At 36.0% G+C, this 24,995-nt stretch overlaps 1 protein-coding gene across 6 annotated transcripts; it reads right to left on the bottom strand.

Annotated features, from left to right (window-relative positions):
* Positions 1-1,260: 1,260 nt before the first annotated feature.
* On the bottom strand, positions 1,261-24,495 carry elf2b (E74-like factor 2b (ets domain transcription factor)). 6 transcript variants are annotated; one of them, XM_073841983.1, is made up of 9 exons: positions 24,182-24,495; positions 16,279-16,399; positions 13,829-14,033; positions 6,473-6,583; positions 6,186-6,386; positions 5,992-6,072; positions 4,575-4,764; positions 4,074-4,430; positions 1,261-2,985 (listed from the first exon to the last, which is right to left on the bottom strand). In XM_073841983.1, exons 2-9 carry the CDS (start codon positions 16,351-16,353, stop codon positions 2,319-2,321), a joined length of 1,887 nt encoding a protein of 628 aa, XP_073698084.1. In that variant the 5' UTR covers positions 16,354-16,399; positions 24,182-24,495; the 3' UTR covers positions 1,261-2,318. The 6 variants fall into 6 exon arrangements, with proteins under 6 accessions (XP_073698084.1, XP_073698087.1, XP_073698086.1 ...); XM_073841986.1 differs by having other exon boundaries at positions 6,210-6,386; XM_073841985.1 differs by lacking the exon at positions 24,182-24,495 and adding an exon at positions 22,512-22,682.
* Positions 24,496-24,995: the final 500 nt, after the last annotated feature.

Here is a 24,995-nt window from a genome sequence, read left to right as displayed (position 1 = left end):
GTCTTACTCGTGTAGTTTTGAATGGGGAAAAATGCAACGCTCATTATGGCCGCGAAGCCCCGCCTTCTTATTGAAATAGCCAATTATTGATTAGTAAAGTCAGCGCGTCACCGCAGCTGCAGTTAGAAGTCCTGGTTGCTATAGAAACAGCAGGCGCTCTGAGACGTGCTCAGTACTGCGCATGCGCACTGGCTCATCTTGCCTGAAAAATAAGCGTTTTTTAACGCTATAGGAGCACAAGGAACCATATTTATGGGGCAGTTCTTGTTGGATTTATTTGGTGATTTAAAATATGAAATTTAATCGTAAGCTTGGTGAACAGTTTTGGAGAATTTGATGTTTCCCCATTCAAAGAGATAGAAGCTGCACTTGAATGCCCGAGTAGCGTTTCAAAGATGGCCGCCGAGTGACATGACTCGCCTTAAAGGGACTTTGGTATAGTAAATGAGGCTGTTCAAATTCAAGCTGTTATAAGGCATGAAACAATTATTTTTACAAGAAAAACATTTAAATATATAATTTTGATGATCGAATTTTTTACTACAGCGGGACTTTACAGTCCTTGTCATAGTCTGACTTTTTAAAGTTAGAATATAAGGGTAAAATGACAGTTAAAGAGGGTTTGTTATTTATATTATTATAATTTATGTATTTATGTTCCATGAATCTGACCCAATTTGTATTAATGAAAGAAGTGTTGAACTCCGTTTCTACCTCATTTTCAGTGCAGTTGGGGCCTAACTTGCCTTCTTTTGGTAAGGTTTACCTGACTTTAGGCTGCATTCACTGGATCTTGCTTTTAGTGTGTACCAAATGTACTATTTCTGTAGGATTGTCACACATTAGCCACAATGGCCGGTTATATAAAATGCTTAGACTAGTCTTACAAGTTGTTTGATTTCTTTCAAGACTAGACATTTTCAGTCAGTTACATAATGTAGACTGGTCTGATTCGAATCTGAAAAGTATGATTGATTTGTTTCCGCCATTACTTACTCACCCTCATGTCATTCCAACCTGTAAGACCTTTGTTTGTCTTCAGAACACATATTCAGATATTTTTGATAGACAGCAACGTAACTACCACGTTCAAGGCCCAGAAAGGTAGTACGGTAAGGCCTGGCAGTCGCATTTGGTCTAGCAGTAAAAGTTCAAATATTTCAGCGCAACTAAAGATTTCAAAGCTGTAACTTCTCTGTGATCACGAAATAGCGAGTGAAGATGCAACAGACACATGACACAGATCAAAAACACCACCACTCAAATTCAGGAATATTTTTTTGTATTTGAGTAAAATCTACTTGAGTACACTTTGAAACAAGAGTACAACAAAATAGAATATACTTCAAATGTTGAATATACAAACTAGATTATTCTGAACACAAACATCTTGTTCTCCCTCTTTAAAGGACTAATAAAAAGCAAAAGAAAAATGCACAACAAATGTATTTGAAATGAGGATGCATGCTGCTCATTGACCTTTTCTTTTTTTCGTGGTGTTGAAAAATTGGCATTTTTAATTCCAGGATTTGGATCGGGATTTACTTACTTTACACCTAAACAGTATGATCATTTTTTTATCTGGAAGATTGAGACGAGAATGCAAAAATGTTTTGCAGGTTGTTTGCCAATAATACTGTGCTTGGTACAATGTGTGAGGGACAAAAACAACAAAACATGAGCTTAACACAAAAGCTTAATAAGCTTGACTTAAAAGAATAACAACAAAAAAACAAAACTGTTCTAAGGCTGCATTGTTTATAAATTCAGTAAACTGTATAATTCATATATACAAAGTCCATTTCTTCCCCTAATAGAGGAGGAGGGAGAAGAATCGACACGTTCCTGTGAAACACGGGCAGAAGTGTGCGCTCACAGTGATCGTCAAAAGAAACTGCTGGTTTTTCCTTGCAATTTAAATGTTAAAGAAAAACATACAAGTTATAAAAAGTTGATTTTATCCTCCCTTAAAAGTTCACATACTTGACTACTTCAACTACTCACTCCTTAGTGTTCTGCTTAGCTGTTATTAGTGTCAAAGTTAGATTAAAAAAAAATACGGAGAACTGTAGTGTTCTTTACATTGGTCCCTTTAACAACTCATAATTGAAATGACGGACATCCAGATTTAATCCACATGATGTTGATGTTTGCCTGATTTTTTTTTCTTTTTGATACATATAAAATGATACCACAGTTGAACTCCGAAACTGTACAAGTCAACAAATCTCCAGTTTGTAATCCCAGAAATGTGATTGAATAGTATCTGGGAAATTATAAGTTCATAGTTCATGACTGACAAAAGGCATCACCACTTTTCAGCTCTCTGCTTCAGACTGTGGATTTGAAGCTTCCTCTACCACCATCACTGCGGCTGCTGCTTCCTGTGTGAGATTGTCCTGCTCAGGCTGTTCCGCCAAAGTGCTATCAGGTTTGGACTCTGGGGTTTGAGCGATTTTTGCTTTTGGAGAAAGCTGACTCTGTTGAATGTGGATTTGAACTGGAGTAGATGCCGTCTGAACGGAGACTGGGATTTGAGTTTGCGTCTGGATTGAAACGGGGACCTGCGTCTTCACCTGAGCCGGACTCTGATGGGCCGGAACTGCCAATCTGACCACCTGCGTCCCCGGCGCCACAGACATGGGCGTAAGGGCTCGGATGGCCAGGGGGTTGCCCATCAGATTGATGCCCGTTGGGGTGCCCGGTTTGGCCTGTAGCTGGCACTGCGTGAGCTGGGTTGCAGGGATGGTGATTATCTTGGCGAGCTGGACTGTGATCTTGTCACCGTTCTCGGCTGTGGCGGGAACCATCGTTGGCATGGTCTGGATTAGGACTTTGGGTGCGTTCGCACCAGTCGCTGAGCCTGTGTTGGTAGGCGCTGTAGTGATGAGCGAAGGGTTCGCTGACTGCACGGCCACAGTGGAGATCTTCTGTCCCAAGGAGTTAGTCATGACGACCGGCACTTGCATTGCAACCCGCACAGTCCTGGACAAAAGATTATGTTTTAAAACAATGTCTCAAAAGCTATACATTATATAAAAAAACTAGGGATGCACCGAAATGAAAATTCTTGGGCGAAGTCGAACAAAATTACACACGGGCGGAAGGGCGATTACCAAACACGTTTTTTCCGTAATTTTTCTCACCATTGCATAAATTAAATAGCCAATATTTACTTTTTACAGTTTTGTCTTGCTTTTTAAAGAACAAATCAACAATTTAAAAATATTTATTTAACACTGAACATGTTTAACATTCTAGTAGACATTACAGCCTCCCAACAAAGCACAATTTAACTTAAAATTAATAAGTTAGTAAAATAATATTTTTTGGCCATTTTTAAGACCCCCTTCTTGAATCAGGCATGTGTTTTTAAATGTACAAATAAATGCAGCCTTGCTGATCAAAGGAGAATGTTAGAATAAATGTATTAATAGAGCTGTTGTAATGATTGTTATTATTTTTGTCTTTTTCATTTTATTTTACAGAACACCAGTAAAATTACAATGCTAACATTTATGAATGTTTACTTTTATTTTGGCAGAAACCCACAGAAAGACCTCAGTACTACTATTTGCTGACAGCAGCAGATTTATGAATGATTCTCATCAGGCAGACTTCCCTTGCACTTTGGACTTTGAACCCTGGCTAACAAGCTTGTGCAGATCTAAATACAATTTGTGCATGTATTAGACAACATAACGTTCTGTAGTTTATTTACTAATGGTTTAAGGCCATTTCGCTATTTAGTCATCATACAGTAACCAGCAACAACCACCCCTTTTTCTTCACATGGAAGACATTGGATGCGATACCAAACAGTCTCGTGCTGTCGGTGCTTGTAATTATTTTTGCGTCTTTCACGGACAGTTTTAAATGCTTCCGCACTGCTGACATGTTTGCTGCATTAGCGCGCGCCTCTATTTGATTGTGTCACGTCATTGTTCAGTCTAATTTATTTGGCCTTTTCGTCCAACACTGAAAGAGCTTTTTTTGCCATTTTCAGCCGAATAATTTTGGTTGCCAAACATTCGGTGCATCCCTATTAAAAACACAAAGGTAAGTCTAGTTACCTGGGTGCATTGGGGAAAATAGTGGCATGGGACGGATGTGATGAATCCCCTGACGTGGAGACGGTTACAATGCGATGAACAGGATTTGCAGTAAGCGCAGCTTTAGCTTTGGGGGAGCCTGGATGGACCACAGTCCTACCGCCCCCTCTCAAGATGGCAGGGGCTTTGGAGAGGTCAGTTGCCAATAGTGTGTCAGACGAGGGAGGAACCCGCTCGTAGGTCTTCTCTCCCATTACATCATCGCCAGGGTCACACTTATCGTCATCGATGACAACAATGTCTTTAGGCATTTCCTTAAACTGATACACCAACCTCTGACCCTCTACTTTAGCCAAGATTCCTCTCTGATAGTAATACCTGAGAGAGAAACAAAGACAAACACAACATTAGAACAGACAGTTCTAGTTATGGATACAAATTGCAACTGGTCAATATGGCAATCAACCAATGCAAAACATGTTGGAGTTAATGGTTAATGGTGTTTGCACACAGACTCCTCACCTGAGCGCTCGGCCCATAGTTTCATAATTCATGTCTGGTTTGTTCTTGTGTTTGCCCCAGAGCTTTGACACAGCTTTGGAGTCCACCAGCTTGAAGATGCCTTTCTCCCTCTGTGTCCATTTAATGTATCTGGGACAGGTGTTCTTATCCTGCAGCAGGTCCAACAGGAACTCCCACAGGTATGTACTTCCTGTACACAAGAATAAACAAGTGTCACAAAAGTTCAATATAATCTGATGAATACCTGCAGATAAACAGCCACTAAAAATGTTTAAATAAAATCCATATTGCCATGGATGTCACTAATCCTGTTAAGAACATGTCAACATAATTAATTAATTATAGATATTTAATGTAGTTTAAGAAGTCTCTTCTGCTCACCAAGTCTGCATTTATTTGATCCAACGTACAGCAAAAACAGTAAAAGTTTGAAATATTTTTACCATTATTTATTTAAAAAAAAAATGGCTTTCTATTTGAATATTTAAAATGTAATTTATTCCTGTGAATCAAAGCTCAATTTTTAGCATCACTACTCCAGTCTTCACTGTCAGAAATCATTCTATTATACTGATTTGCTGTCCAAAAAACATTATCATCATCAATATTTAAAACAGTTGAGTAATTTTTTTCAGGATTCTTTGATGAATAAAAAGATCAGCACTCATCTGAAATGAAACAAAAAGCTTTTGTAACATTGCACACTATACCATTCAAAATCTTTGAATGAGTATAATATATTTTTTAAAGAAACTATAGACAGTCTTATTTAGCAGGGATGCTTTAAATTGATCAAAAGTGTTGATAAATACATTTAAAAGATTTCCATTTCAGACAAATGCTGTTTTTCTGTACATCCTATTCATCAAAGAAAACAGAAAAAAATAAAACTTTATTAGAATGATCTGATGGATCATGTGACTGGAGTAGTGATGCTTAAATTCAGCTTTGAAATTACAGGAATAAAATACAAAACAGTTATTTTAAATAGTAAAAATAAATCAAAATTTTACCGTTTCTGCTATACTTAGGATCAAATAAATCCAGGCTTTTCCAAAACATTAAAAATCCTACTGTCCAAAAACTTTTGTAACACTAAATGTCTTTACTGTCACTGTTGATCAACTTAAATTATTCTTGCTGAATAAAATTATGAATCAAAAAACAAATAAATAAAAATAAATCACGCTGACCCCAAATTTTGAATGACAGTGTAATTCTAATATATAGTACATGTTGTTTATTACTTTCTAAAGCACTGACAAAACACCTCAAATTTAGTACAATGAATAATATCACGATGTATACAATGTACAACAATAATACATCATTAAGTAATGAGAATGAGATTAGATTACAATTCCTTTTTGATGTTGGAGTAAAATCACACATATAACACTGAATGTATGAGACGTACCTTTCCCTTCTCTAGACTTCTTCTTGATGCCCAGGTCTGGAGATCCATTTGAAATGTGATGGGGTTTGGGTTTCCGCCCAGCTGAATAGACGAAACAAACAACAGTAAAAGTTTAATTAAAAGTAATAATAATACATATAGTTAACCAAATCAGATATCCTATTTAACTAGAAAAATAATAATCTGAATATTGCCTTTGACAGTGTTCATGTTCTCACATTTTCTTCTTTTGGTGGGTTCTGTCTCCAGCATCTCTGGTTCCTGAATAACCGTAACCACCTCCATGGGCTCTGAGTCCTCTGTGCTGACCTCCACCACTGTCTCTGTCAGCACGTCAGGTCGCATGGCAGCATGCAGGAACTGCGAAGTGTTGACACACGGAGGCACAAACACCTCTACACAACAGGAAAATAAAAAATTAGTTTTTCCAAAGTGTGGCTATCCACAGTGTCTAGTTTTGTGATGTGAAATCAGCGCTCACCTGGACTCCGGTCTCCACGCAAGCTGGAGGGAGAATCCATGTGTAGCAGAGCTTCAGCTGCCTCAATGGTTTTATCAGAGCATTGCACAGAGCCATGAACTGATGCTTCCACTGCAATAGAATACAAAACAATTAGTATCTTTTTAAAGACAAAAAAACAGTACTATTATGAACTATCATTAATGTAAAGTAACTGTTTTCTACATTAATTTTGTACTTTAAAATGTAATTTATTATCCTCATTTATTACCCCTATCCCTATTAATTTATTATCCCTATAGATACATTTTATGCATCCTTGCTAAACAAAAGTTTTTTGTTTGTTTGTTTGATTTTACAGTACAAATTTCACACAAACTGGACTGCTGGTACACAAGCAACCTCATGTTTCAAACTTACTATTTGTACACTAGAGGGTGCTAGTGAGTGGAGAACGTGTATTAATGGTTATTCAATATCATAATGGCCAGAAATCACATAATCAAACCCCCACAGAGTGAATGATACGTTTAAGCACAGGTGATGAAATAGCTGGTCTAGCAATAGCTAGTAAATAAAAACAAATAGTACACAGAAGATTGATTACAAATAAACAGATTTCATCTAACAAATTTGTATTTTCTGCTTTTTAAAGCCCTATTAGGTGAAATAAGATACTTCAGTGGCATCCACTTAGTTTGGAATCTAAATCAAGTGTGTGAGTGACACTTGAATATAGTACATGACAGCTTTAAAACACTACCTGACAGTTAAAGAGAAGTTAACAATGAAAATAAATGACTTCCAGTCGCTCCGTCTGTGTCATTCATCTCAACTCTTTGACAGTGATTTGCAATGACAATGCAAGTTGAGCTCTCTGAGAATGAGTGTTTCGAATTACTAAATATAACCAACACATATGCTTACAAAAGAACATTTAATGTAAATCCCATAGGGACCTATTAACACAAGTGCAACCTACAAACTACACACTTCTTGAGATTCTGCATTCGGACCCTAAATAGATCCAGGGGTGTCATACCTGCAATCAGTCTACTCAAAGCCCAATTAGCGTGCTTTAAGACAGTTCAGATAAAAGCATCTGCTAACTGACAAGTCACTTCCTTGGACGCACTTATTTAGAAACAGGTGCGGAGAGGCTGATCTCAGACAAGCAGTTCATGCATATATAGGACAGAAGTTCCAGCCTTGCTCTCTTTGACGCTAACATTCAGAGCCACTAGCACCTGTGCCGGTCTATCCAAGCCGTCACTGAACTCCCATTACAACCTGAGCGTGCCCATGTTTGGCTATGTGTGTCTGTTGCTGCACAAGGGGCTATCTTTAGGCGGTCCCAGTCATAAACACATACGCACGGTGTCCTCTAGAACGGGTGACCCGGCGTGCATTTACTTCCTGTATTGAGACAGAACTGCCCTTGGAGACAGGTTTAGTTATTTAAACAAAACGCTTACGGTTCACGTAACTACATTGTAAAGTTAATATAAGGAGGCTGCTTTCAAACACTTGCTATGAATTTGAAAAAAAAGTTACAGATGTTGTTTGAAGGTATGTTTTGAACTAACAGTGTTTGTAGATATACATTTAAAAAGATAGTTCATTCAAAAAGAAAATCTAATTTTTCACTCTCATGTTTTTAGTATGAATAGGAGGGTGATAGTGTTTTTTAATTAAAAAATAAATACCTAAAGAAATTATTATAACTCGAAAAACTCAAGCAACACTAAAAGCTCTTAACAATAAGTTAAAAAACAAACAAATAAACTAACTTGTGCTTTCTGACGATAACAACAAGGATTGAAGCTTCACCTAAATGTTCGTAAAACATTACAACAGCTGCTAAATATTTAATTATCTCATTGTTAATGTTCATACAATAATATGTAAACGATTATAACCAATAATTCAGCAAATCGTAAACAATCAGAACACAAGCCTTAATATTGCGGTACTATTTTTGTCACTAAAATAGCGGTCCACAAGAAAGTAGTGCTGTCCCTCCTCACTTCCGTGTTTACAGTCGTCAGAGCTTTCCCTCCAGTTCTTTCTGTAGACGCTCTTCGTGCTTCCTGCCACTCAATCCCCGCCCCGAATCTGATTGGCCTATTCTCTGATCAACGCCCCGAGAAACAGACAAGATGATTGGCCAGGTGTAGGATTTCGAACGCAAAGCTAATACGATTGGGCGACAAGCGCTGTCACTCAAAATTTAGACAGCCCAGTGGAATAACAATGCTTCCGCCATCAAATTAGCTCTAAAATCTAAACATTCATAAGAAAAAAAGTCAAATATCCACTCGACACTTTCACAGCAACACATTTCATTTCAAAAAAGACAAGTTTTGCGTTTAAAGACATAATTAAGCGTTAAATGTTGATCACAGAGCTTAACATTTAGCGCTAAAATGTGCAGACCACGTTTAGATAACGGGACATCTGCGACATGAAGCAAACGTGTATTTTATTAGTCAAACTCAGTGTTTTTCGCATACATCTTAAAAAAATAAATAAATTAAACTATAGTAATGATGTAGTTGCTCCGCGTGTATTTTTTTCCTCCGATATGCCACATTTCTTTTGACGATGAGGCATCAAAATAAACCAATCGTTAAACGCAAAGGCGTTTAGGTGCTATTATATGAAGAAAACAATCTACTCAATACACTAAGTAAAGTTCACATTTTAGTAAGCTGTATTTCAGAGTTAAAAATAAAACTCAGTGCCCTTCCGACTCCAGACAGCGTGGCAAAGACGTAGGAAAGACAACATCTCTCCCACTTCCTGGTTTCAGAGCAGCGCACCACCTCCAGAGAAACCCGTTATTCTAACACAGTCCACATTTAAAACGCCCTCAGCGCTGTGCAAACTCCACACTGTGCACGCTGGTCACGCATAATACAACACACACACCTCCACGCTACTTTTCAGCACTCCAAGAAAACAGATAAGAAAATTAGGCAACGCCATGCAGGTTGCCAACCAAGGTGATCACTTCCTGAAATGCCCTCCATTACTTTACAGCACAACTTCACGGATCTCAGCGCTGCGGCGCAAGCACCGCTCTGCTGCGGCCCAAACAAACCCACGCTGGGGAGGTTAAACAAGCGCGTTGGTGTTTTTACCTGCTCGGATAAGCAGATCGAGCTGGTTAGCGGGTCCCTCATGCAGCGACGTCGCCATGTTTCGTCCAGAGGTGCAGATTCACATTGACTCGCATTGAAAGCGTTCAGAGACGCACGACGCGCATATCACTCCGCCTCCACAGGAAATCTCCACAAACTCAACAGCGCGCACAGATCCTTCCGCGCCAAACACAGGAAATCCTCCGCGCGCTCTCCGTTACGTTCGATTTACGTCAACAGTATTTACAAAAATGCTTTTTAGAACGTATAGTACTTCAAAATACGCACATACGTATTTAAAAAAAAAAATTAGGAAAGCTAAAAAAAAATCCACATTAAAAATAACTGTTCTGAAGTGTAACTTTACTATCAAATGGGATATTCTTTATCAAATATTCTTAAACATCTTCATACGTTTTTTTTCTCGGAACGTTCGACTGCCATATAAAAAGTCTAAAAATGTTAAATAATTGAAAAGAACTGTTCTGAACAGAAACTGATATGACCCAAGTAGTCATTTCTTTTTCAATATTATTTTTTGCGTCGTATTTTGTTTTTGTTTTCTTATCTAGTGGGACATTCTTTACTAAATATTTTTAAACATCTTGTTTTTTTAAGCACTTTAACCTGTGATCTTAAAGTATCCCAAATATATAAACCATTGAAAATAACTGTTCTGAGTAAACACAAATAAAACAAGGAGGCGTTACTTTTTCCGTATTTTGTATTTAATTCTTATCTAGAGGGTCATTCTTTATCAAATGTTCTTAAACATCTTCATATTATCTTTTAAGTATTTTTTAAACTCTGATATCAAAGTACTTGTAATATTAAGGGGGCGGGAGTATTGTCACGTGACACTTTCAATTAATTAAGTATAGATGACTTGCAAGTACTGACATTATTGTAAGTATTATTATTATACCTCCAACAAGTATTATGTCACAAATGACCATATTCTGCACAACACTTCAAAGAATGTCCACAAGAGAGCAGTAGAGACTTATCACAAAACAAGGCCTTGGCATAAGGATCCATTTTTCGAAACTGAGATATATACATAATCTGAAAGCTGAATAAGCTTTCCATTGATGTATGGTTTGTTAGGATAGGGCAATATTTAGCTGAGATATGACTATTTGAAATCTGAAATTTGAGGGTGGAAAAAATAAAAATAAAAATATTGAGAAAATCACCTTTAAAGTTGTCCAGATTAAGTTCTTAGCAATGCATATTACTAATCATAAATCAAGTTTTGATATATTAGTAGGAAATTTATAAAATATCTTCATGGAACATGATCTTTACTTAATATCCTTACGATTTTGACCCATACAATGTATTTTTGGCTATTGCTACAAATATAGCCGTACTACTTTAGACTGGTTTTGTGGTCCAGGGTCACAATTTTATACACTGCCCTCACTCTCAACTTGCTCCAAACTGTTATTATTTCCTTTCTTCAGTGGAACACAAAAGGAGATTTGTGACTCTGCCTGGCAGTGAAAACCCAGTCTTTTTTAGTTTTCTACATAAAATCATCCTTCATAAGGTAAAGTACATTCTGTGAAAATGTAACCTTGCTATCTTTAATACTGACTGAGTAAGATTAAAATCATAGTGAAATTAATATTTGAAATCAAAATTTGATGCTTGTTATCTCATAATTTTATTCTGGATTTCACAGAGAGGGTCACATTTATTACTTTCATTGCTTTTCTTTATACAATGAAAGCATCATGGGGGGTGAACAATGATTACTTTTTTTAATATGATGATTTTGGGTGAACTCTCTCTTTAAAGACAATCTCTGATAGATCAGTAAATGTAACTCTATAACCAGGCAATTCTGATCAGAAATTGGTTGCAAAAATAGAAGTGTAGCTCTCTGTTTGACCTTGATTGCACCTGTAACCAAAACAAGGAAGCTATCTTTGGGCCACATGCAGAATCTATCATGCTTATGTGGTTAACCCTTTGAAATGATGTATCATACCCATAAATCCCAGCCCATAAGGATGTGGTCTATATACAACGTATAATAACAAAAAGTCTGCAAGCGCCAAAATAACCCAGGTACATAACCACTAAAATAACTGAGACATAAGAAAACAATGTGAAACTATTATGGTCAACTCTCCCTGTAGCATTTAATGTCCATCAAAGTCTGCCCCTAAAGTATTTTGATTAGCCGATTAGGATTTTCAAATGTAATCATATGCTTTTAAAACAGTGGCTGCTTAAAGTCTTGATGCCAAAAGCAACTGCTGGAAATTCCAGGATTCAAAATATTTTAACATGCAATCACAGGAATACAGAGCATTTTGTTCAAGTGAACAAAAGCGCATTAAGTAAGAGTGCTAGTTGTGGTAAAGTGTGTGCAAAGGGTTCTTCTGCCATTTTAAAGGGGAATTCAATATATATGCGTTTTGAATTGCTACAAGTAGAAGACATTATGCAGACACAACAGCCTTTTTGTAATGAATGTGTGTCAAAAATTGGATGCACGTAAAAATCAGGTTCATTATAAAGATATGTGATCAGCTAAGGACAAAAACCTCAAGACAAGAACCCCATCTCCCATTTAATGAGTATACAATACTACTATTACTATTAGACCTCTACTAATAAAATGTATAATTGAAATATTTTTATTCTAGTATCATTCAAATGATACATCAATAAATCATTACGAAGCACAATACTGCAAAACAAGAAGTATTTAATTTAATAATAATACTACTAATAATTTTATTTTACAACAGAACAACAGTAAAATTACATTACTAATATTTAATGTTTGTCGTAATTTCTTTACATCCCAATGTTTTTATTTTGGTGGAAAAATGCAGGGAGTCTTTAAAGCTTTAACTTATTAAAACATTATCTTAACTAATTTTGGAATCAAACTATAAGTAACCTAAACTCACAGCACATGCAGAGATGAGTTTGTGCGGAGTAGCATTTCTGCAAAACACTGAACACACTGAATCAGTGCAGGACTTCACTCTAAAACAAGTAGAGCATATGTTTGTTCAAATAAATCACAGCTTTTACAGTTTTATAATTAATTAAGCCATACAGTTGTGGTTTTATTCCAATTAATTGCGCAGCCCTATGAGGCAGTGTGACTGTGAGCATTTATGTTTTGTGTGCATACATTCAAAAATGTTTATACACTACCAGTCAAAAGTTTTTGAGCAGTAAGATTTTTAGTAAGTCTCTTCTGCTCACCAAGCCTGCATTTTTTTGATCCAAAGTAAAACAAAAATAGTAATAATATGAAATATTTTTACTATTTAAAATAACTGTTTTCTATTTGAATACATTTTAAAATGTAATTTATTCCTGTGGTTTCAAAGCTGAATTTTTAGCATCATTACTTCAGTTACATGATCCTTAAGAAATCAGAATTCTGATTTGCTGCTCAAAAATGATTATTATTATGTTGAAAACGGCTAAGTAGAATTTGTTCAGGTTTCTTTGATGAATAGAAAGTTCAGGAGAACAGCATTTATCTGAAAAACAAATCTCTTGTAACATCTTGTCTTTATTATCACTTTTAATCAATTTAAAGCATCCTTGCTAAATAAAAGTAATCATTTCTATCATTTCTTCCCTCCAAAAATTGTACTGACCCCAAGATTTGAAATGGTATAGTGTATAATGTTACAAAAGCTTTTTATTTCAGACAAATGCTGATCTTTGAATCTGTCTATTCAAAGAATTCTGAAAAAATAAAAATATTCAACTGTTTTAAATATTGATAATAAATATATGCAGCACAATAATAAATGTAATATTGATAATAAATTGATAAATGTTTCTTGAAAAGCAAACCAGCATAATAAAATGATTTCTCAAGGATCATGTAACACTGAAGACTGGAGTAATGATGCTGAAAATCTAGCTTTGATCACAGGAATAAATTACATTTTAAAATATATTCAAATAAAAAGTAGTTATTTTAAATATTAAAAGCATTTCAAAATGTTGCCGTTTTGTACTTTGGATCAAATAAATGCAGGCTTGGTGAGCAAAAGAGACTTCTTTAAAAAACAATACAAATCTTACTGTTCAAAAACTTTTGACTGGTAGTGTGTCTCCACGAAGTGATGCTAAATAAAGCATAAAAGGGTTTTTCTCTTCAAATTTCCTAGCCAGGTGTTTGCATAGGTCAAGTGAAAATCTGCTGAGAAAGACGGAAGTGGTTATGTTGAAACAGTGTTCTCACCTGTCTCCAGCACTTCAGTCTCCACCTCCTGCTCCTCAGCAACTCCCTGCATCAGGTATGTCTCATCATCGTACACCAGCACCTGAGCAGCGAAGCCCTGCTCCAACCGCGCACTGGGCACCGGCTCCACGATCACCGCAGGGTACTCCGCTTCTCCTTCCACCTCTCCCTCTATTTCTCCCTCAACCTCATACACACCCTCCTCCTAGACAGAAAACAGAGGTTTCATAAACAAGAAGAAACCTGAAATCTAACCATAAACTTTCCAAACATTAATTTAAAAAAAATAAAGATTTCAAAAGAGTAGCTGTAAAATTTTACTGCAATAAAATGAACATTTTGGACAATACTACAAAACTTTATAGGTGCTTTCACTGGATAACTGCTAGCATTACTATAATGCTGACTATATAATGCTACCAGTGGACAATAGCACTGTTCAATATAAGCAAATAATGCAGACTGGCTGTCAAGTGTTTTTATTGTTCACCAGCTATAATTTTTTTTTTTAATCTTAAATGCAATTTAAGCAATATCTGAAAGTGATTAAAAAGATATATTTTCTGTATCATTATCTTTATATAGACTGTCGTTAAAAAGTTTGGGATCAGTAAGGTATTTAACGTATTTTTTTTTAAAGAAGTTTCTTATGCTCATTAAGGGTGCTTTTCTTTGACCAAAAATCCAGAGAAAAACAGTAATATTGTGAAATATTATTTCAATGTGAAAAAACTGTTTTTCTATGTGAATATATTTTAAAATGTAATTTATTCCTGTGATGCAATGCTGAATTTTCAGCATCATTACTCCAGTCTTTAGTGTCACATGATCCTTCAGAAATCATTCTAATATGCTGATTTGCTGCTTAATATTTTGTTGGAACCTGTGATACTTTTTCCGTGATTTTTTAACAAATAAAAGTTAAAAGGAACAGCATTTATTTAAAATAGATATCTTTTGTAACAATATAAACTATTTTTAGTCAGTAAAATTTATTCTTTCTTTTTTGAAAGCAATTAATATTTTTATTCATCAATGATGTGGTAAATTGATTAATAAAAGTAATAGCAAAGACTTGTATTGTTAGAAAAGATTTCTATTTTGAAAAAATTCTTTTAATTTAAAATTTTAATTCTTTAAAAAATCCTAAAAAAACAAAAAAAGAATCACAATTTCCCCCAAAAAATATTAAGCAGCACAACCGTTTCCAACATTAATAATAAATCAGCATATTAGAATGACTTCTGAAGGATAATGTGACACTTGAAAAATCATGAAAATTCAGCTTTGCATCACAGGAATAAATTATATTTTAAAATATATTAAAATAAAAACATTATTTTAAACTATAAAAATACTTCACAATAATATTACTGTTTTGTCTGTATTTTGATCAAGTAAATGCAGCCTTGATGAACATAAGAGAATTATTTTAAAACATTAAAAATCTTCCTGATCCCAAACTTTTGAAAGGCAGTGTATTAATTATTTTCTTTTCATTTTTTATTTGACTTTTTCTGACCAAAAACTGTCCACTTTTACAGGAAAATATGTTCTGACTTTAAGACACATGCTATCAAAATTAATTTACTCTGCACATGTTGTTATTCTTAACTAAAATACATTTTTAGTAACTGAAATAAAATATAAATAAAACATAAATATTACATGGAAAAATTTAAATACTTGGCAACTAACTAATAGAAGTTTAAAGTGCTAAAATTACGAAAACTGACAAGTGAATTACAATGAAATAAAAATATAACAATAAAGACAAAAGCTCATAACAAAATGACTAAAACCTAAACTAAAATTGAAACGGTAATTATATAACTAGACTGGTGGAGAATAATTCATCCATGGTTTCTCCTCAATCTTTCAAAATTTCTTCTCTGAGAGTTTAAATCAAGACCATCTGTTTTCTCATTCAAAATTCTGTTTAAAAAAACATCCCAATACTGAATTAAAGTTAGTCACAACTTTGGGTTCATGCAGACTTAAAAAAAAAAAATATCAGATATACATCTGCGGGAAAACGTTGAATGAATTGGCACAATGACAAACATTTCATCAACTTGTTTGTGCCTCAAAAAAGGAGCACTCTGATTCTTAGAATCTGACGTGACTGTTCCGTCTCATTGACTGTCTGACTCAAAATGCACACAGAAATGGTAAACACTTTCTGAGCCTGGCAAGCTCTAATCTGATTGGCTGATCTTCAGTCAGTTCCTGGCAGAATAAGCTACAAAGTCAACAAACTTTACGTCCATAGTCAAAAATAAGACTGTGCAATATTATGGCAAACCTAACTACTGCAAATTGTGTAATGTCAACCAATCATATTGGACCTCGGCATATTTGACTTCATAGGACAATCAGGTAAAGAAGCAGCAAAGTAATATAATGTTATAGATACGCTAAAAATGATTCTGTAGTTGTAAAAATCTTACCGGTAAATGGTCGTCCACCGCTGTGACATACTCCACAACTGCTCCTCCACTGTCTACTAGCACCACAGACGTCATGACTCATACCCCACACTCTGCTGACCCCTTGTGGCAAACTCCAGGACTGCAGTCGAACAGCAAGATAGAGAGACAAAAGACATAAAGTAAAAAAAATTGATCAATAGCACTGCAAAGACACAACATCTCAAACAGGCATGAACCTCATGTGCATAGCCAAAGCGACCTGCTCTCCCGCTCTCTCAGTCTGGTTCAACAGGAAACACGCTCTTGCTAAGGAACAGAACACCAAAACAGGAAGCCTGCCTTTGAAACACTGAGGCCATGGCAACAGCCAACATGCTTTGGTTTGTGGAACTGAAATGACAACTACTGCAGCTGGAAAAAAAACTCACAGTTTAAGAGTCTCTCAATTCATCTTCGTAAAAAGAAAGAATGAGAGAGAAACAGGAAGCGTCAGCGGGACAGTCTAGCAGCTAAATTATTGAGTGACTTTGCAACCGTGCTCCAGACAGCTAAAGTAACAGAGCGACGCAATTCAGTGGAAACACGCACATGAACAAACCACTGAAAACGAAAGGGATGGTTTAACTTAAAATTTAAATTCTCTCAATATTTATACTATCATGGCATTCTAAATCTGCATTACTTTCTTTTATCCATGAAAGACAGAGTTTGGCAGAATGCCCTTGCCATTCTAGAAAAAAACACCATAAAAATATCCCAAATGACTATGGATGAATTACAGTTACTGAGAATTATCAGCCTGAAGAACCATTTCAGGTTTCCAGAAAGAGAAAATGTGAAGAGGAACTACTCAGTTAAATCACAAACTACTCAGATAACTAAAACATTAACTTTAAGAAGAAGAAAAGAAGAAAAATACTGATACTATGCCACATTGTGCAGCTTTTGGTTGGAATGTTCAGTTTAAGGGCAACAAGAGAAACAATGCAAGTCTTCACTGCCTTCCTAGTGATAAGAATGGGACGATGCTTGCGGACAAATAAAACATCCTAAAGACTTGCGTCTATGTTCTCTCCACTTTAGCCCTGATGCCTTTGAGGCTTTTAGTAGATCACAGCAACTGAAAGAGCTTACAAATGGCAGAGACAAGAAACGCTAGATGCCATCCTGGCAGGATGTAAACACGAACACTGAAGGAGTTTCTCAGCATGGATTGCATTTGAAATCCGGGGGTGCTTAAACTCCTTTGTGGAGAGTAATCGATGATAGGGCATTTGGTTTAAACCAATGCTATATCCACCGCCACTTGTAAGCTCTTTCAGTAGCTGTGATCATCATATAATTTTCACAGATGGCAACCAGTTCAAGTCATCTAAATAATGGCACCCCCCATAGTCCAAAATATGGATTTTTAAAATAAAGTAAATCTTTTGTGGGTTTTCTACTACATATTTCAGTAAGATACAACATTTACAATTGTATTAAGCCATACAAGTCTTTAAATAGGTACAATCTATTTGTTGAATTTATTATCAGAATCAGAATGAGCTTTATTGCCAAGTGTGTTCACACACAAGGAATTTGTCTAATATTGGAGTAAACACACTACTTTGACTAAGTATACTACAACAACACATATATTAGTAAACCAAGATGCACCTCAAGTCTTCTGGAGTCATACAGTTGAGTTTAAAAACCAAAATTTGAGTTATTTACAATCGTCCCCTCCACTACAACTCTTAAATCTCATTCATGTTCACGTATACTCAAATAATGGCATGCACGGCTTAACCGTTCGCATTCCAGGTCACATGGGCTACTGTTATGGTGCTTTTTTGTTATTTTTAGAGTTTGAACGCTTTAATCCACATTCAATTTCATTGTACTTCCTGTTCATAGTACAAAGTCATACAGTTTTAGTACAACAAGGCGAAGTAAAGGAAGAAAAAATCTGGAAACATCTTCATGGCAATACAGATGTTTACTTTTCCTCTCATTAATCACACAGAGTAAATAAAGAATGCCATAGCGACAGACACTGAAGATAGTTAAAGTACTCTAATAAATTCCCTGCCCAATTGCCACAGCAACACAGTCACAAGGTCTGCGCAGGAACATAGAGGGGTGTGGCAAAATGAGACACACACACACACACACACACACACACACACTTCCTCGCTGATGCATCTGGATCATGTTATCCGCAAATCACAAAATGACAAGTTTCTTTCAGCTTCCCCATTAGAGCTTTCTCCATAACTGCTGCTAAGAACAACTTGTATTTTCAGCTCATTAAATCAAGAGAAATCATATAAAATTATGAATAGCCTACAATAACTCTACACTTAGCAATCTACACTTTCTGGCTGAATAGCTTCCTGAGTGTACTATTACTTGAAGGGTATGTTTCAATTCAGCACAAGCTATGTTATTAGATAGCATCAAGGAAGTTCAAGCAGTAATTCATCTGTTTCCAACCTATTGTTCCTGGTGAAGCAGTGGAATTCCACAGTGTTGCCCTTCCATTCCAAGACATATTCCAATTCCCTGAAAGGTTCTTGGTCCACTTCAGCCATTGCTTCTTGTCCTTGCAAAATGTCCACATTCCAACAAACTGATTCCCCAGAAGACAGCCACCTTCCCCACAGCACCATCAGGGAAAGAGTAAGTAAGGACCGAATGAGAGAAGTGCACATAGTCTGCACCGTAGAGCTGTTGCACACTATTGCTTTCGTTTCCTGTTGTCGTCAACACCTGTTTCTCTACGTCTTGCTTCTTTAATCTTTCTGTATTCTTCCCTTCTCAGTCCTTTTCTCTATCATGCTCACATCTCAAGGGTGAGGCAGCGTTTGTAAGTTCGACTCAGCATTCTGTGAGGCAGGATCACATGGTCGGAGCTTTCCGAACAGGCATCACATGACCAGGGCACAACGCTGCTTTTGTGTCCTCAACAGACTCTCCAGTGATGCAACGTCCCACCTTTAGAAACACACACACACACGCAACAGACGCCAAAATTCAGCCTCCACCCAACAGCCCTCCAGATGCAACAAATTATCTCTCAATGAGAATCTACTGGCCTGAGCTTTCTGTCAGCTAACTGACAAAAACTACTTCTGTTTTTACTAGATTCAGTTCTGTAGCCGCCTTCTGCATTAAAGGGGTATTTCACCTTTCAAGCTTCATAAAAGTATGACTTGTGCATTATATTCAAAGTCTTCCAAAAGCTTTTTGTGAGGAACACACTTTAGTTGTTTTATTTGAACATTATCACATGTTCTTAAAGGGATAGTTTACTGAAGAATTTTAAATTTCGCATTAATTACTCACCCTCATGCTGTGCCAAACCCATAGGAGCTTTGTTCATCTTCAGAACACAAATTGAGGTATTTTCTAGGGATGCACCGGTTGACCGGCCATAAATCGAAACCGGCCGGTTTTTGCATCTAACGCGCGATCGGCAACCGGCCGGTTTTCGTTTTTATCCCGGCCGGTTTTTTTCCGGAAGTGTGTACGCGGGCCGCGGCATTCGATTCATTCAGAAACATGTCACTTGTGTGGCGGTTTTTCGAAATCTGTGAGCAGGACGTGAAGATTGCAATCTGCAATGTCTGCAAAGGACAGCCGCTTTTCTGTGCTCGCTGAAGTTGCGCAAGCGTACCTGTCCTCGCCCTGCACAAGCGCAGACAGCGAACGTTTGTTCAGCTCAGCTTCTCACGTGACAGATGAAAAAAGAAACAGACTCACTTGTGACAAAGCTGAGATGCTTATTTTTGTAAAAAGCATTACTTTACTTTTGAAAAGCCAAAAATAAAAGTCTGCTCTGTTAAGAATGATTATTATTATTTTACATTAAAATGCCTGTTGGCTTGCTGTTTTACTTTACTAAAAGCATGTTTTACTTATTAAACTGTATTTACTTTCATATTTTTTATTTTTTATTTAATTTCAGATGTTAGATGCTATTGATTCAATAGCCAAAGCCAGATTGGCCTGTTAAATACTAAATAAACATGTTGTTTATGTTGTTTACTTGCATAACTTCTTGTTTTTGAAAAAATCGGAAATCGGTATTGGAATCGGCCAGCTTGCTTGTAAAAAATCGGTATCGGAATCGGCCATGAAAAATCATGATCGGTGCATCCCTAGTATTTTCGATTAAATCCGAGAGCTTTCTGACTGTCCATAGGCAAGAGGGTAACTACCATGTTCAAGGATCAGAAACGTAGTAAGGACATCAATAAAATAGTCTATGTGCTTCAACCACAATGCGTTTTGGTACTTTGGTGAATAGCGGCCAGCGGTGACAAGAGTAGAATTGCGTAAAAATATAGAAGTTATTTTTGTTTTTTTTCTGCACAAAAAATATTCTCGTAGCTTAATAAAATTACGGTTGAACCACTGATGTCACATGGAATATTTTAACGATGTCCAGAATATCTATGCAGAATTTAGAAAGCTCGCGGATTTCATCAAAAATATCTCAATTGGTGTTCCGAAAATGAACAAAGATCTTACAGGTTTGGAACAGCATGAGAGTGAGTAATTAATGATAGAATTTTCATTTCTGTGTGAACTATCCATTTAATGAAAACTGTTATTAAACACTAAATTACATAGATTAACCATTTAAAATAAACAATGTAAAATATACAGATTACTAATCCAGTATCTTCTGTAACAAATTACCGATCCAATATCTCAATGTAAGTTTTTATTCAAGCCAAAACTTTCAAATCTCACATGCACCTTCGCATATTTAATCTTGCCCCATTGTTATGGTTGCGAGATGTAAGGAACCAATGGCATTTTGGCATCACAAATGTTAAACCTAGTTCAACTTTTACAAAAAATGTTAATATAGACAAATCATATGTCAACTCTTATATATAACATATAACAACTCTATGTCATACAATGCCGTCATATAGATTCAGAATGATTATGGAACTTTAAAATGTGTTTTTGGAGCTTGAAAACCATTATCTGGAATAGTGCAGCAGGAACATTCTGTGCAATATCTCATTTCACCCGTTCTAAATGTAAATCATACAGCTCAAGAGTGGCACAAGGGTAAGATAAGGATGACAGAATTTTTATTGTGGATTGAACTCTTCACTTAGTGATTAATGTTCAGTATCTAGCAACAAACTGCTCCTAGGACAAATATATATGAGTTCAACAAAAGCTGGTTCCTTTTTCTATAGAAATAATGAGTCAGAGTCACACAAAAGTGCAGATGGCAAACAGGGGACACTGCATGAGTCAGTGGGGGTCAAATATTTGAGCCAAACACAGACTAAATGTTGACTAACCTTGTGCAAAACTGGTTCACAAAGCAGACAAATTCTCTTGCATTCAAACACAGGTATATGATGACTAAAAATGAAAATGCCAGGTTATGTTCAGTTAAATGGTCACATTGCCTCCCACAAACAACCACAGCAGTGCACAGAATGCTTTGCGGTGATTTTGGAAAGAACATGTAGGTTAGTAAACAAACTAAAGCAATTATTAAACATTCACCCCTTGGACTTTTTCACGTTTTACTGCTTTACAACATAATAGGATAATTTTGTTTTTCTGATCTATTGAAACATTGTAACGTCAACATGACAACTAATCTAATATTTCTTTTAAATGACAAATTAAAAATAACTCACTAATAAAATACTCAGTGTGATTTATATAATCAAGTAATAAAGTTGGACTTTCACACTTTATTGTTTTACAACATAGTGGGATTAATTTGCTAAGAACTGAATAACACAGAATGGATTTTGGAAGTCACTAGATATCCCTCGAAGTATAGTTAAATCAATAATTAAGAAATGGAACAAGCATGGCACAGCTATAAAACAATCTAACAAGGCCAATGACAAATCCAATGGAGCAAAGGCTTTGCATTTAATAATTCCAGTTCCATAGAGCACTAAACCACACCTTACTGATCTCGGAGCATCTGGAAAAGCAGGGAAACCCAGTTTGATACAGTTAGAATTGAGTCAACATGAAATCCGATTGTTTACCCTTTCCTTACTTTCCTTTCAAACAATGCTAGTCTTTTCAGAGCATGTGAAAAAAAAAATGAGTTACTATTTATGAGTTTATTATTCAAGTTGCCTCCATGACAACATGATGTGTAATCTTGCATTTAAACATCATCCCATGATAAAGTCCAAGTCAGTTTAGTGGAACACTGGAGATGTTCAATTAATTAAAATTCATTGAAAGCATCAACTTTAACTCACCCTACTCATGAGGATTCAATCTGCAATGTCTGCATACAGGACATAATCCATCGCAGACAAACATGCTTTTTAACGCTCCACCCTCATATGAATTCATATCTCCAGACTTTGACCTGTCTATGCATGCACATTTGTCTCAATAACTTTTCACTGGGTTAAGAACACTAATTATGGAAGCAGACATGTTGTAGATGAGATCCCTAACGGAGTGAAGAAATCTATTCAAAGACCTGTCCTGCACCTTTCACAGACCTTATCGGTTGAAATCAGTAACTGCTGATTTGGTAGATCGAAGTCCGCTGTTGTTGACTTCAGCACTTCCCTCCACTTCCAGCAGTCTAAATCGGGGGTTTTCAATCTTTTAAATGCCATTAACATGATCATCCTTCTGCAAGGGACATCCATCCAAAAGTTTAAAAGGCATCTACTTTCTTGTATAAAGATTTATTTTATACTGTAAAATTTTGCATTAAAATCTCTAAAACATTATTAAATATTTTGTTTTTATTAAATTGAATTGTTACTTTTTTCCTATTCGCCATATATTTATTTATTCATTCATTTTAATATATTTTTATTTACTTACTCATTTTTACATGTTTAAGTAACTGTATTTATTTTTTTGTTGTTTATTTACTCATTTTAATCTATTATTGTAATTCATTAATTTATTTACTCATTTATTTTAACATATTGGGTTTTTTTAGTATTCATTTATACTTTTTCTGATAACATTTCTATGGACCCCCAGCACTCTTCTGAAGCCCCCTGGGGGTCCCTGGGCCCTAGTTTAAAAACCCCCAGTCTAAATGTAAAGACCAGTGGCTTGGATAGACTAGCATAATGCCTAGCCAAAGGAAATTGATCAAAACCTATGAAAAAAAAGTCTGTGGCATGATTTCAGCACTAAAGTAATGCCTTGCATTTGGAATCTTATCAGAGGTGTGCACTTCACTGTAACACTGTTGCATGCCATCATAAATAATCGTGAAATTTACCATGAAAGTGCGTGTAAAATGACTGTTTACACCACTGACTACAACAAAGCCCTGATCCTGCTGTACTCTCTCCAAATAAGTGGGCGTTACAATATAAACACTGAAGGAAATACCACACACCAATGTTATCTTGGTTCCTTAAAAGGGAAACCATCATTTTAAGTACCCCTATCCTCTTTAAATGGGAAAAACAGCTTTTTTCGAGCATAAACCTTGTGTAGAGTGAAGCATTACTGACTTGAATGCAATAGTACCAAACCAGAGATACAAACAGAGATACTCAAAGCTAAAATACGATAGTCACATAACCTAGGTTGATTTTTCAACACTTGACTTCTATAAAAGTTCGATCTTAATAGGAAAAATGAAGATAACGGACAAAGAATCGTAAATGCTTATAGTTGTCAACTCTCTGTTAGCATTTAGCATAGCCAGCCAGCCAGCAAATACCACACAGAGGAGCTCAAAACACAACAAATACAGACACTTCTAAACAAATAAACGATCAAATACGTGTATACATATTGAACTTACTCTATCCTGTAAAGCGAAACTAAAAAAGCACAGTTAAGTCCCTCATTAGCTTCGTTACACAGAGCTAGGCTAATATAACCGCATAGTCCCTGCTAATGCTTCTTCGGGGTATGGAATACATAAAAGTAGATTTCTTACCTTGAAAAGGTGATTTTCCAAGTGAAACCCACACTCTGTGTTTGTTTGGTTCACGCAGGCACAAGAAAGACTGATGGTTTGGTTTCTGTGGTCGGTGAGAGTCCGTCAGACTGTGGCCGTTAGCGGCTAAGCGCTAACGCACCTGACCATTAACGTTACATACACACATTACGGGTCTGAAGCGACACACTGAACTACACTGACCGATGGGCCGCTAACACAAGACCACTAGTCCGGCTCAGTCCCTTACACTGATCGCGCAGAGAGGACATGGAAGGGGTTGTGTTTGCAGACAGTAGATCGAGGTCAGAGTCATGATGTAGTAGAATGACAACGAAAGAGAGAGAGAGAGAGAGAGAGAGAGAGAGACTGAGAGAGAGAGGGAGAGAACTACACGCCCTCAGAAACCAGCTATCAACTTGAAAAAAAAATGATATTCAATGTTTAAATATATTTTTATATTATATTATACTATTGAATGTTATTATATTATATTATATTATACAGTTTTATTCATTATTTAGCACCTTATTTTAATACAATTTACAGCACTACACAATTTTTCTACAAGTTTGATTGCAACACATCATTACTATTATTAGTGTTCATCATCTGTTTTTGATTACACCATTACTTTTTTTTAAATATTTATAACATATGTACATCGACTTAACATACAGTAGTCACCACTAATAAGCTGCTAAATATATTGTAGTAGCCTACATTTTTTGTACAGCTGCTTTGCAACGATTTGTATTGTGAAAAGCGCTATACAAATAAACTTAAATTGAATTGAATTGAATTCTCATTTGTT

This window comes from Garra rufa, chromosome 6 (genome assembly GCF_049309525.1).
Source record: "Garra rufa chromosome 6, GarRuf1.0, whole genome shotgun sequence".
NCBI classification, from domain to species: domain Eukaryota; kingdom Metazoa; phylum Chordata; class Actinopteri; order Cypriniformes; family Cyprinidae; genus Garra; species Garra rufa.
This window is presented reverse-complemented; position numbering and strand designations above follow the sequence as displayed.

Bases quoted from the DNA above. Each gene is read 5' to 3' on its own strand.
- elf2b (XM_073841983.1), bottom strand. From the start codon at position 16,353: ATGACGTCTGTGGTGCTAGTAGACAGTGGAGGAGCAGTTGTGGAGTAT. The intron at 6,584-13,828 runs GTGAGAACACTG...ATTCTATTGCAG, and splicing joins GACTGAAGTGCTGGAGACAG to TGGAAGCATCAGTTCATGGC. The intron at 4,431-4,574 runs GTGAGGAGTCTG...TTTCTCTCTCAG, and splicing joins ACTATGGGCCGAGCGCTCAG to GTATTACTATCAGAGAGGAA.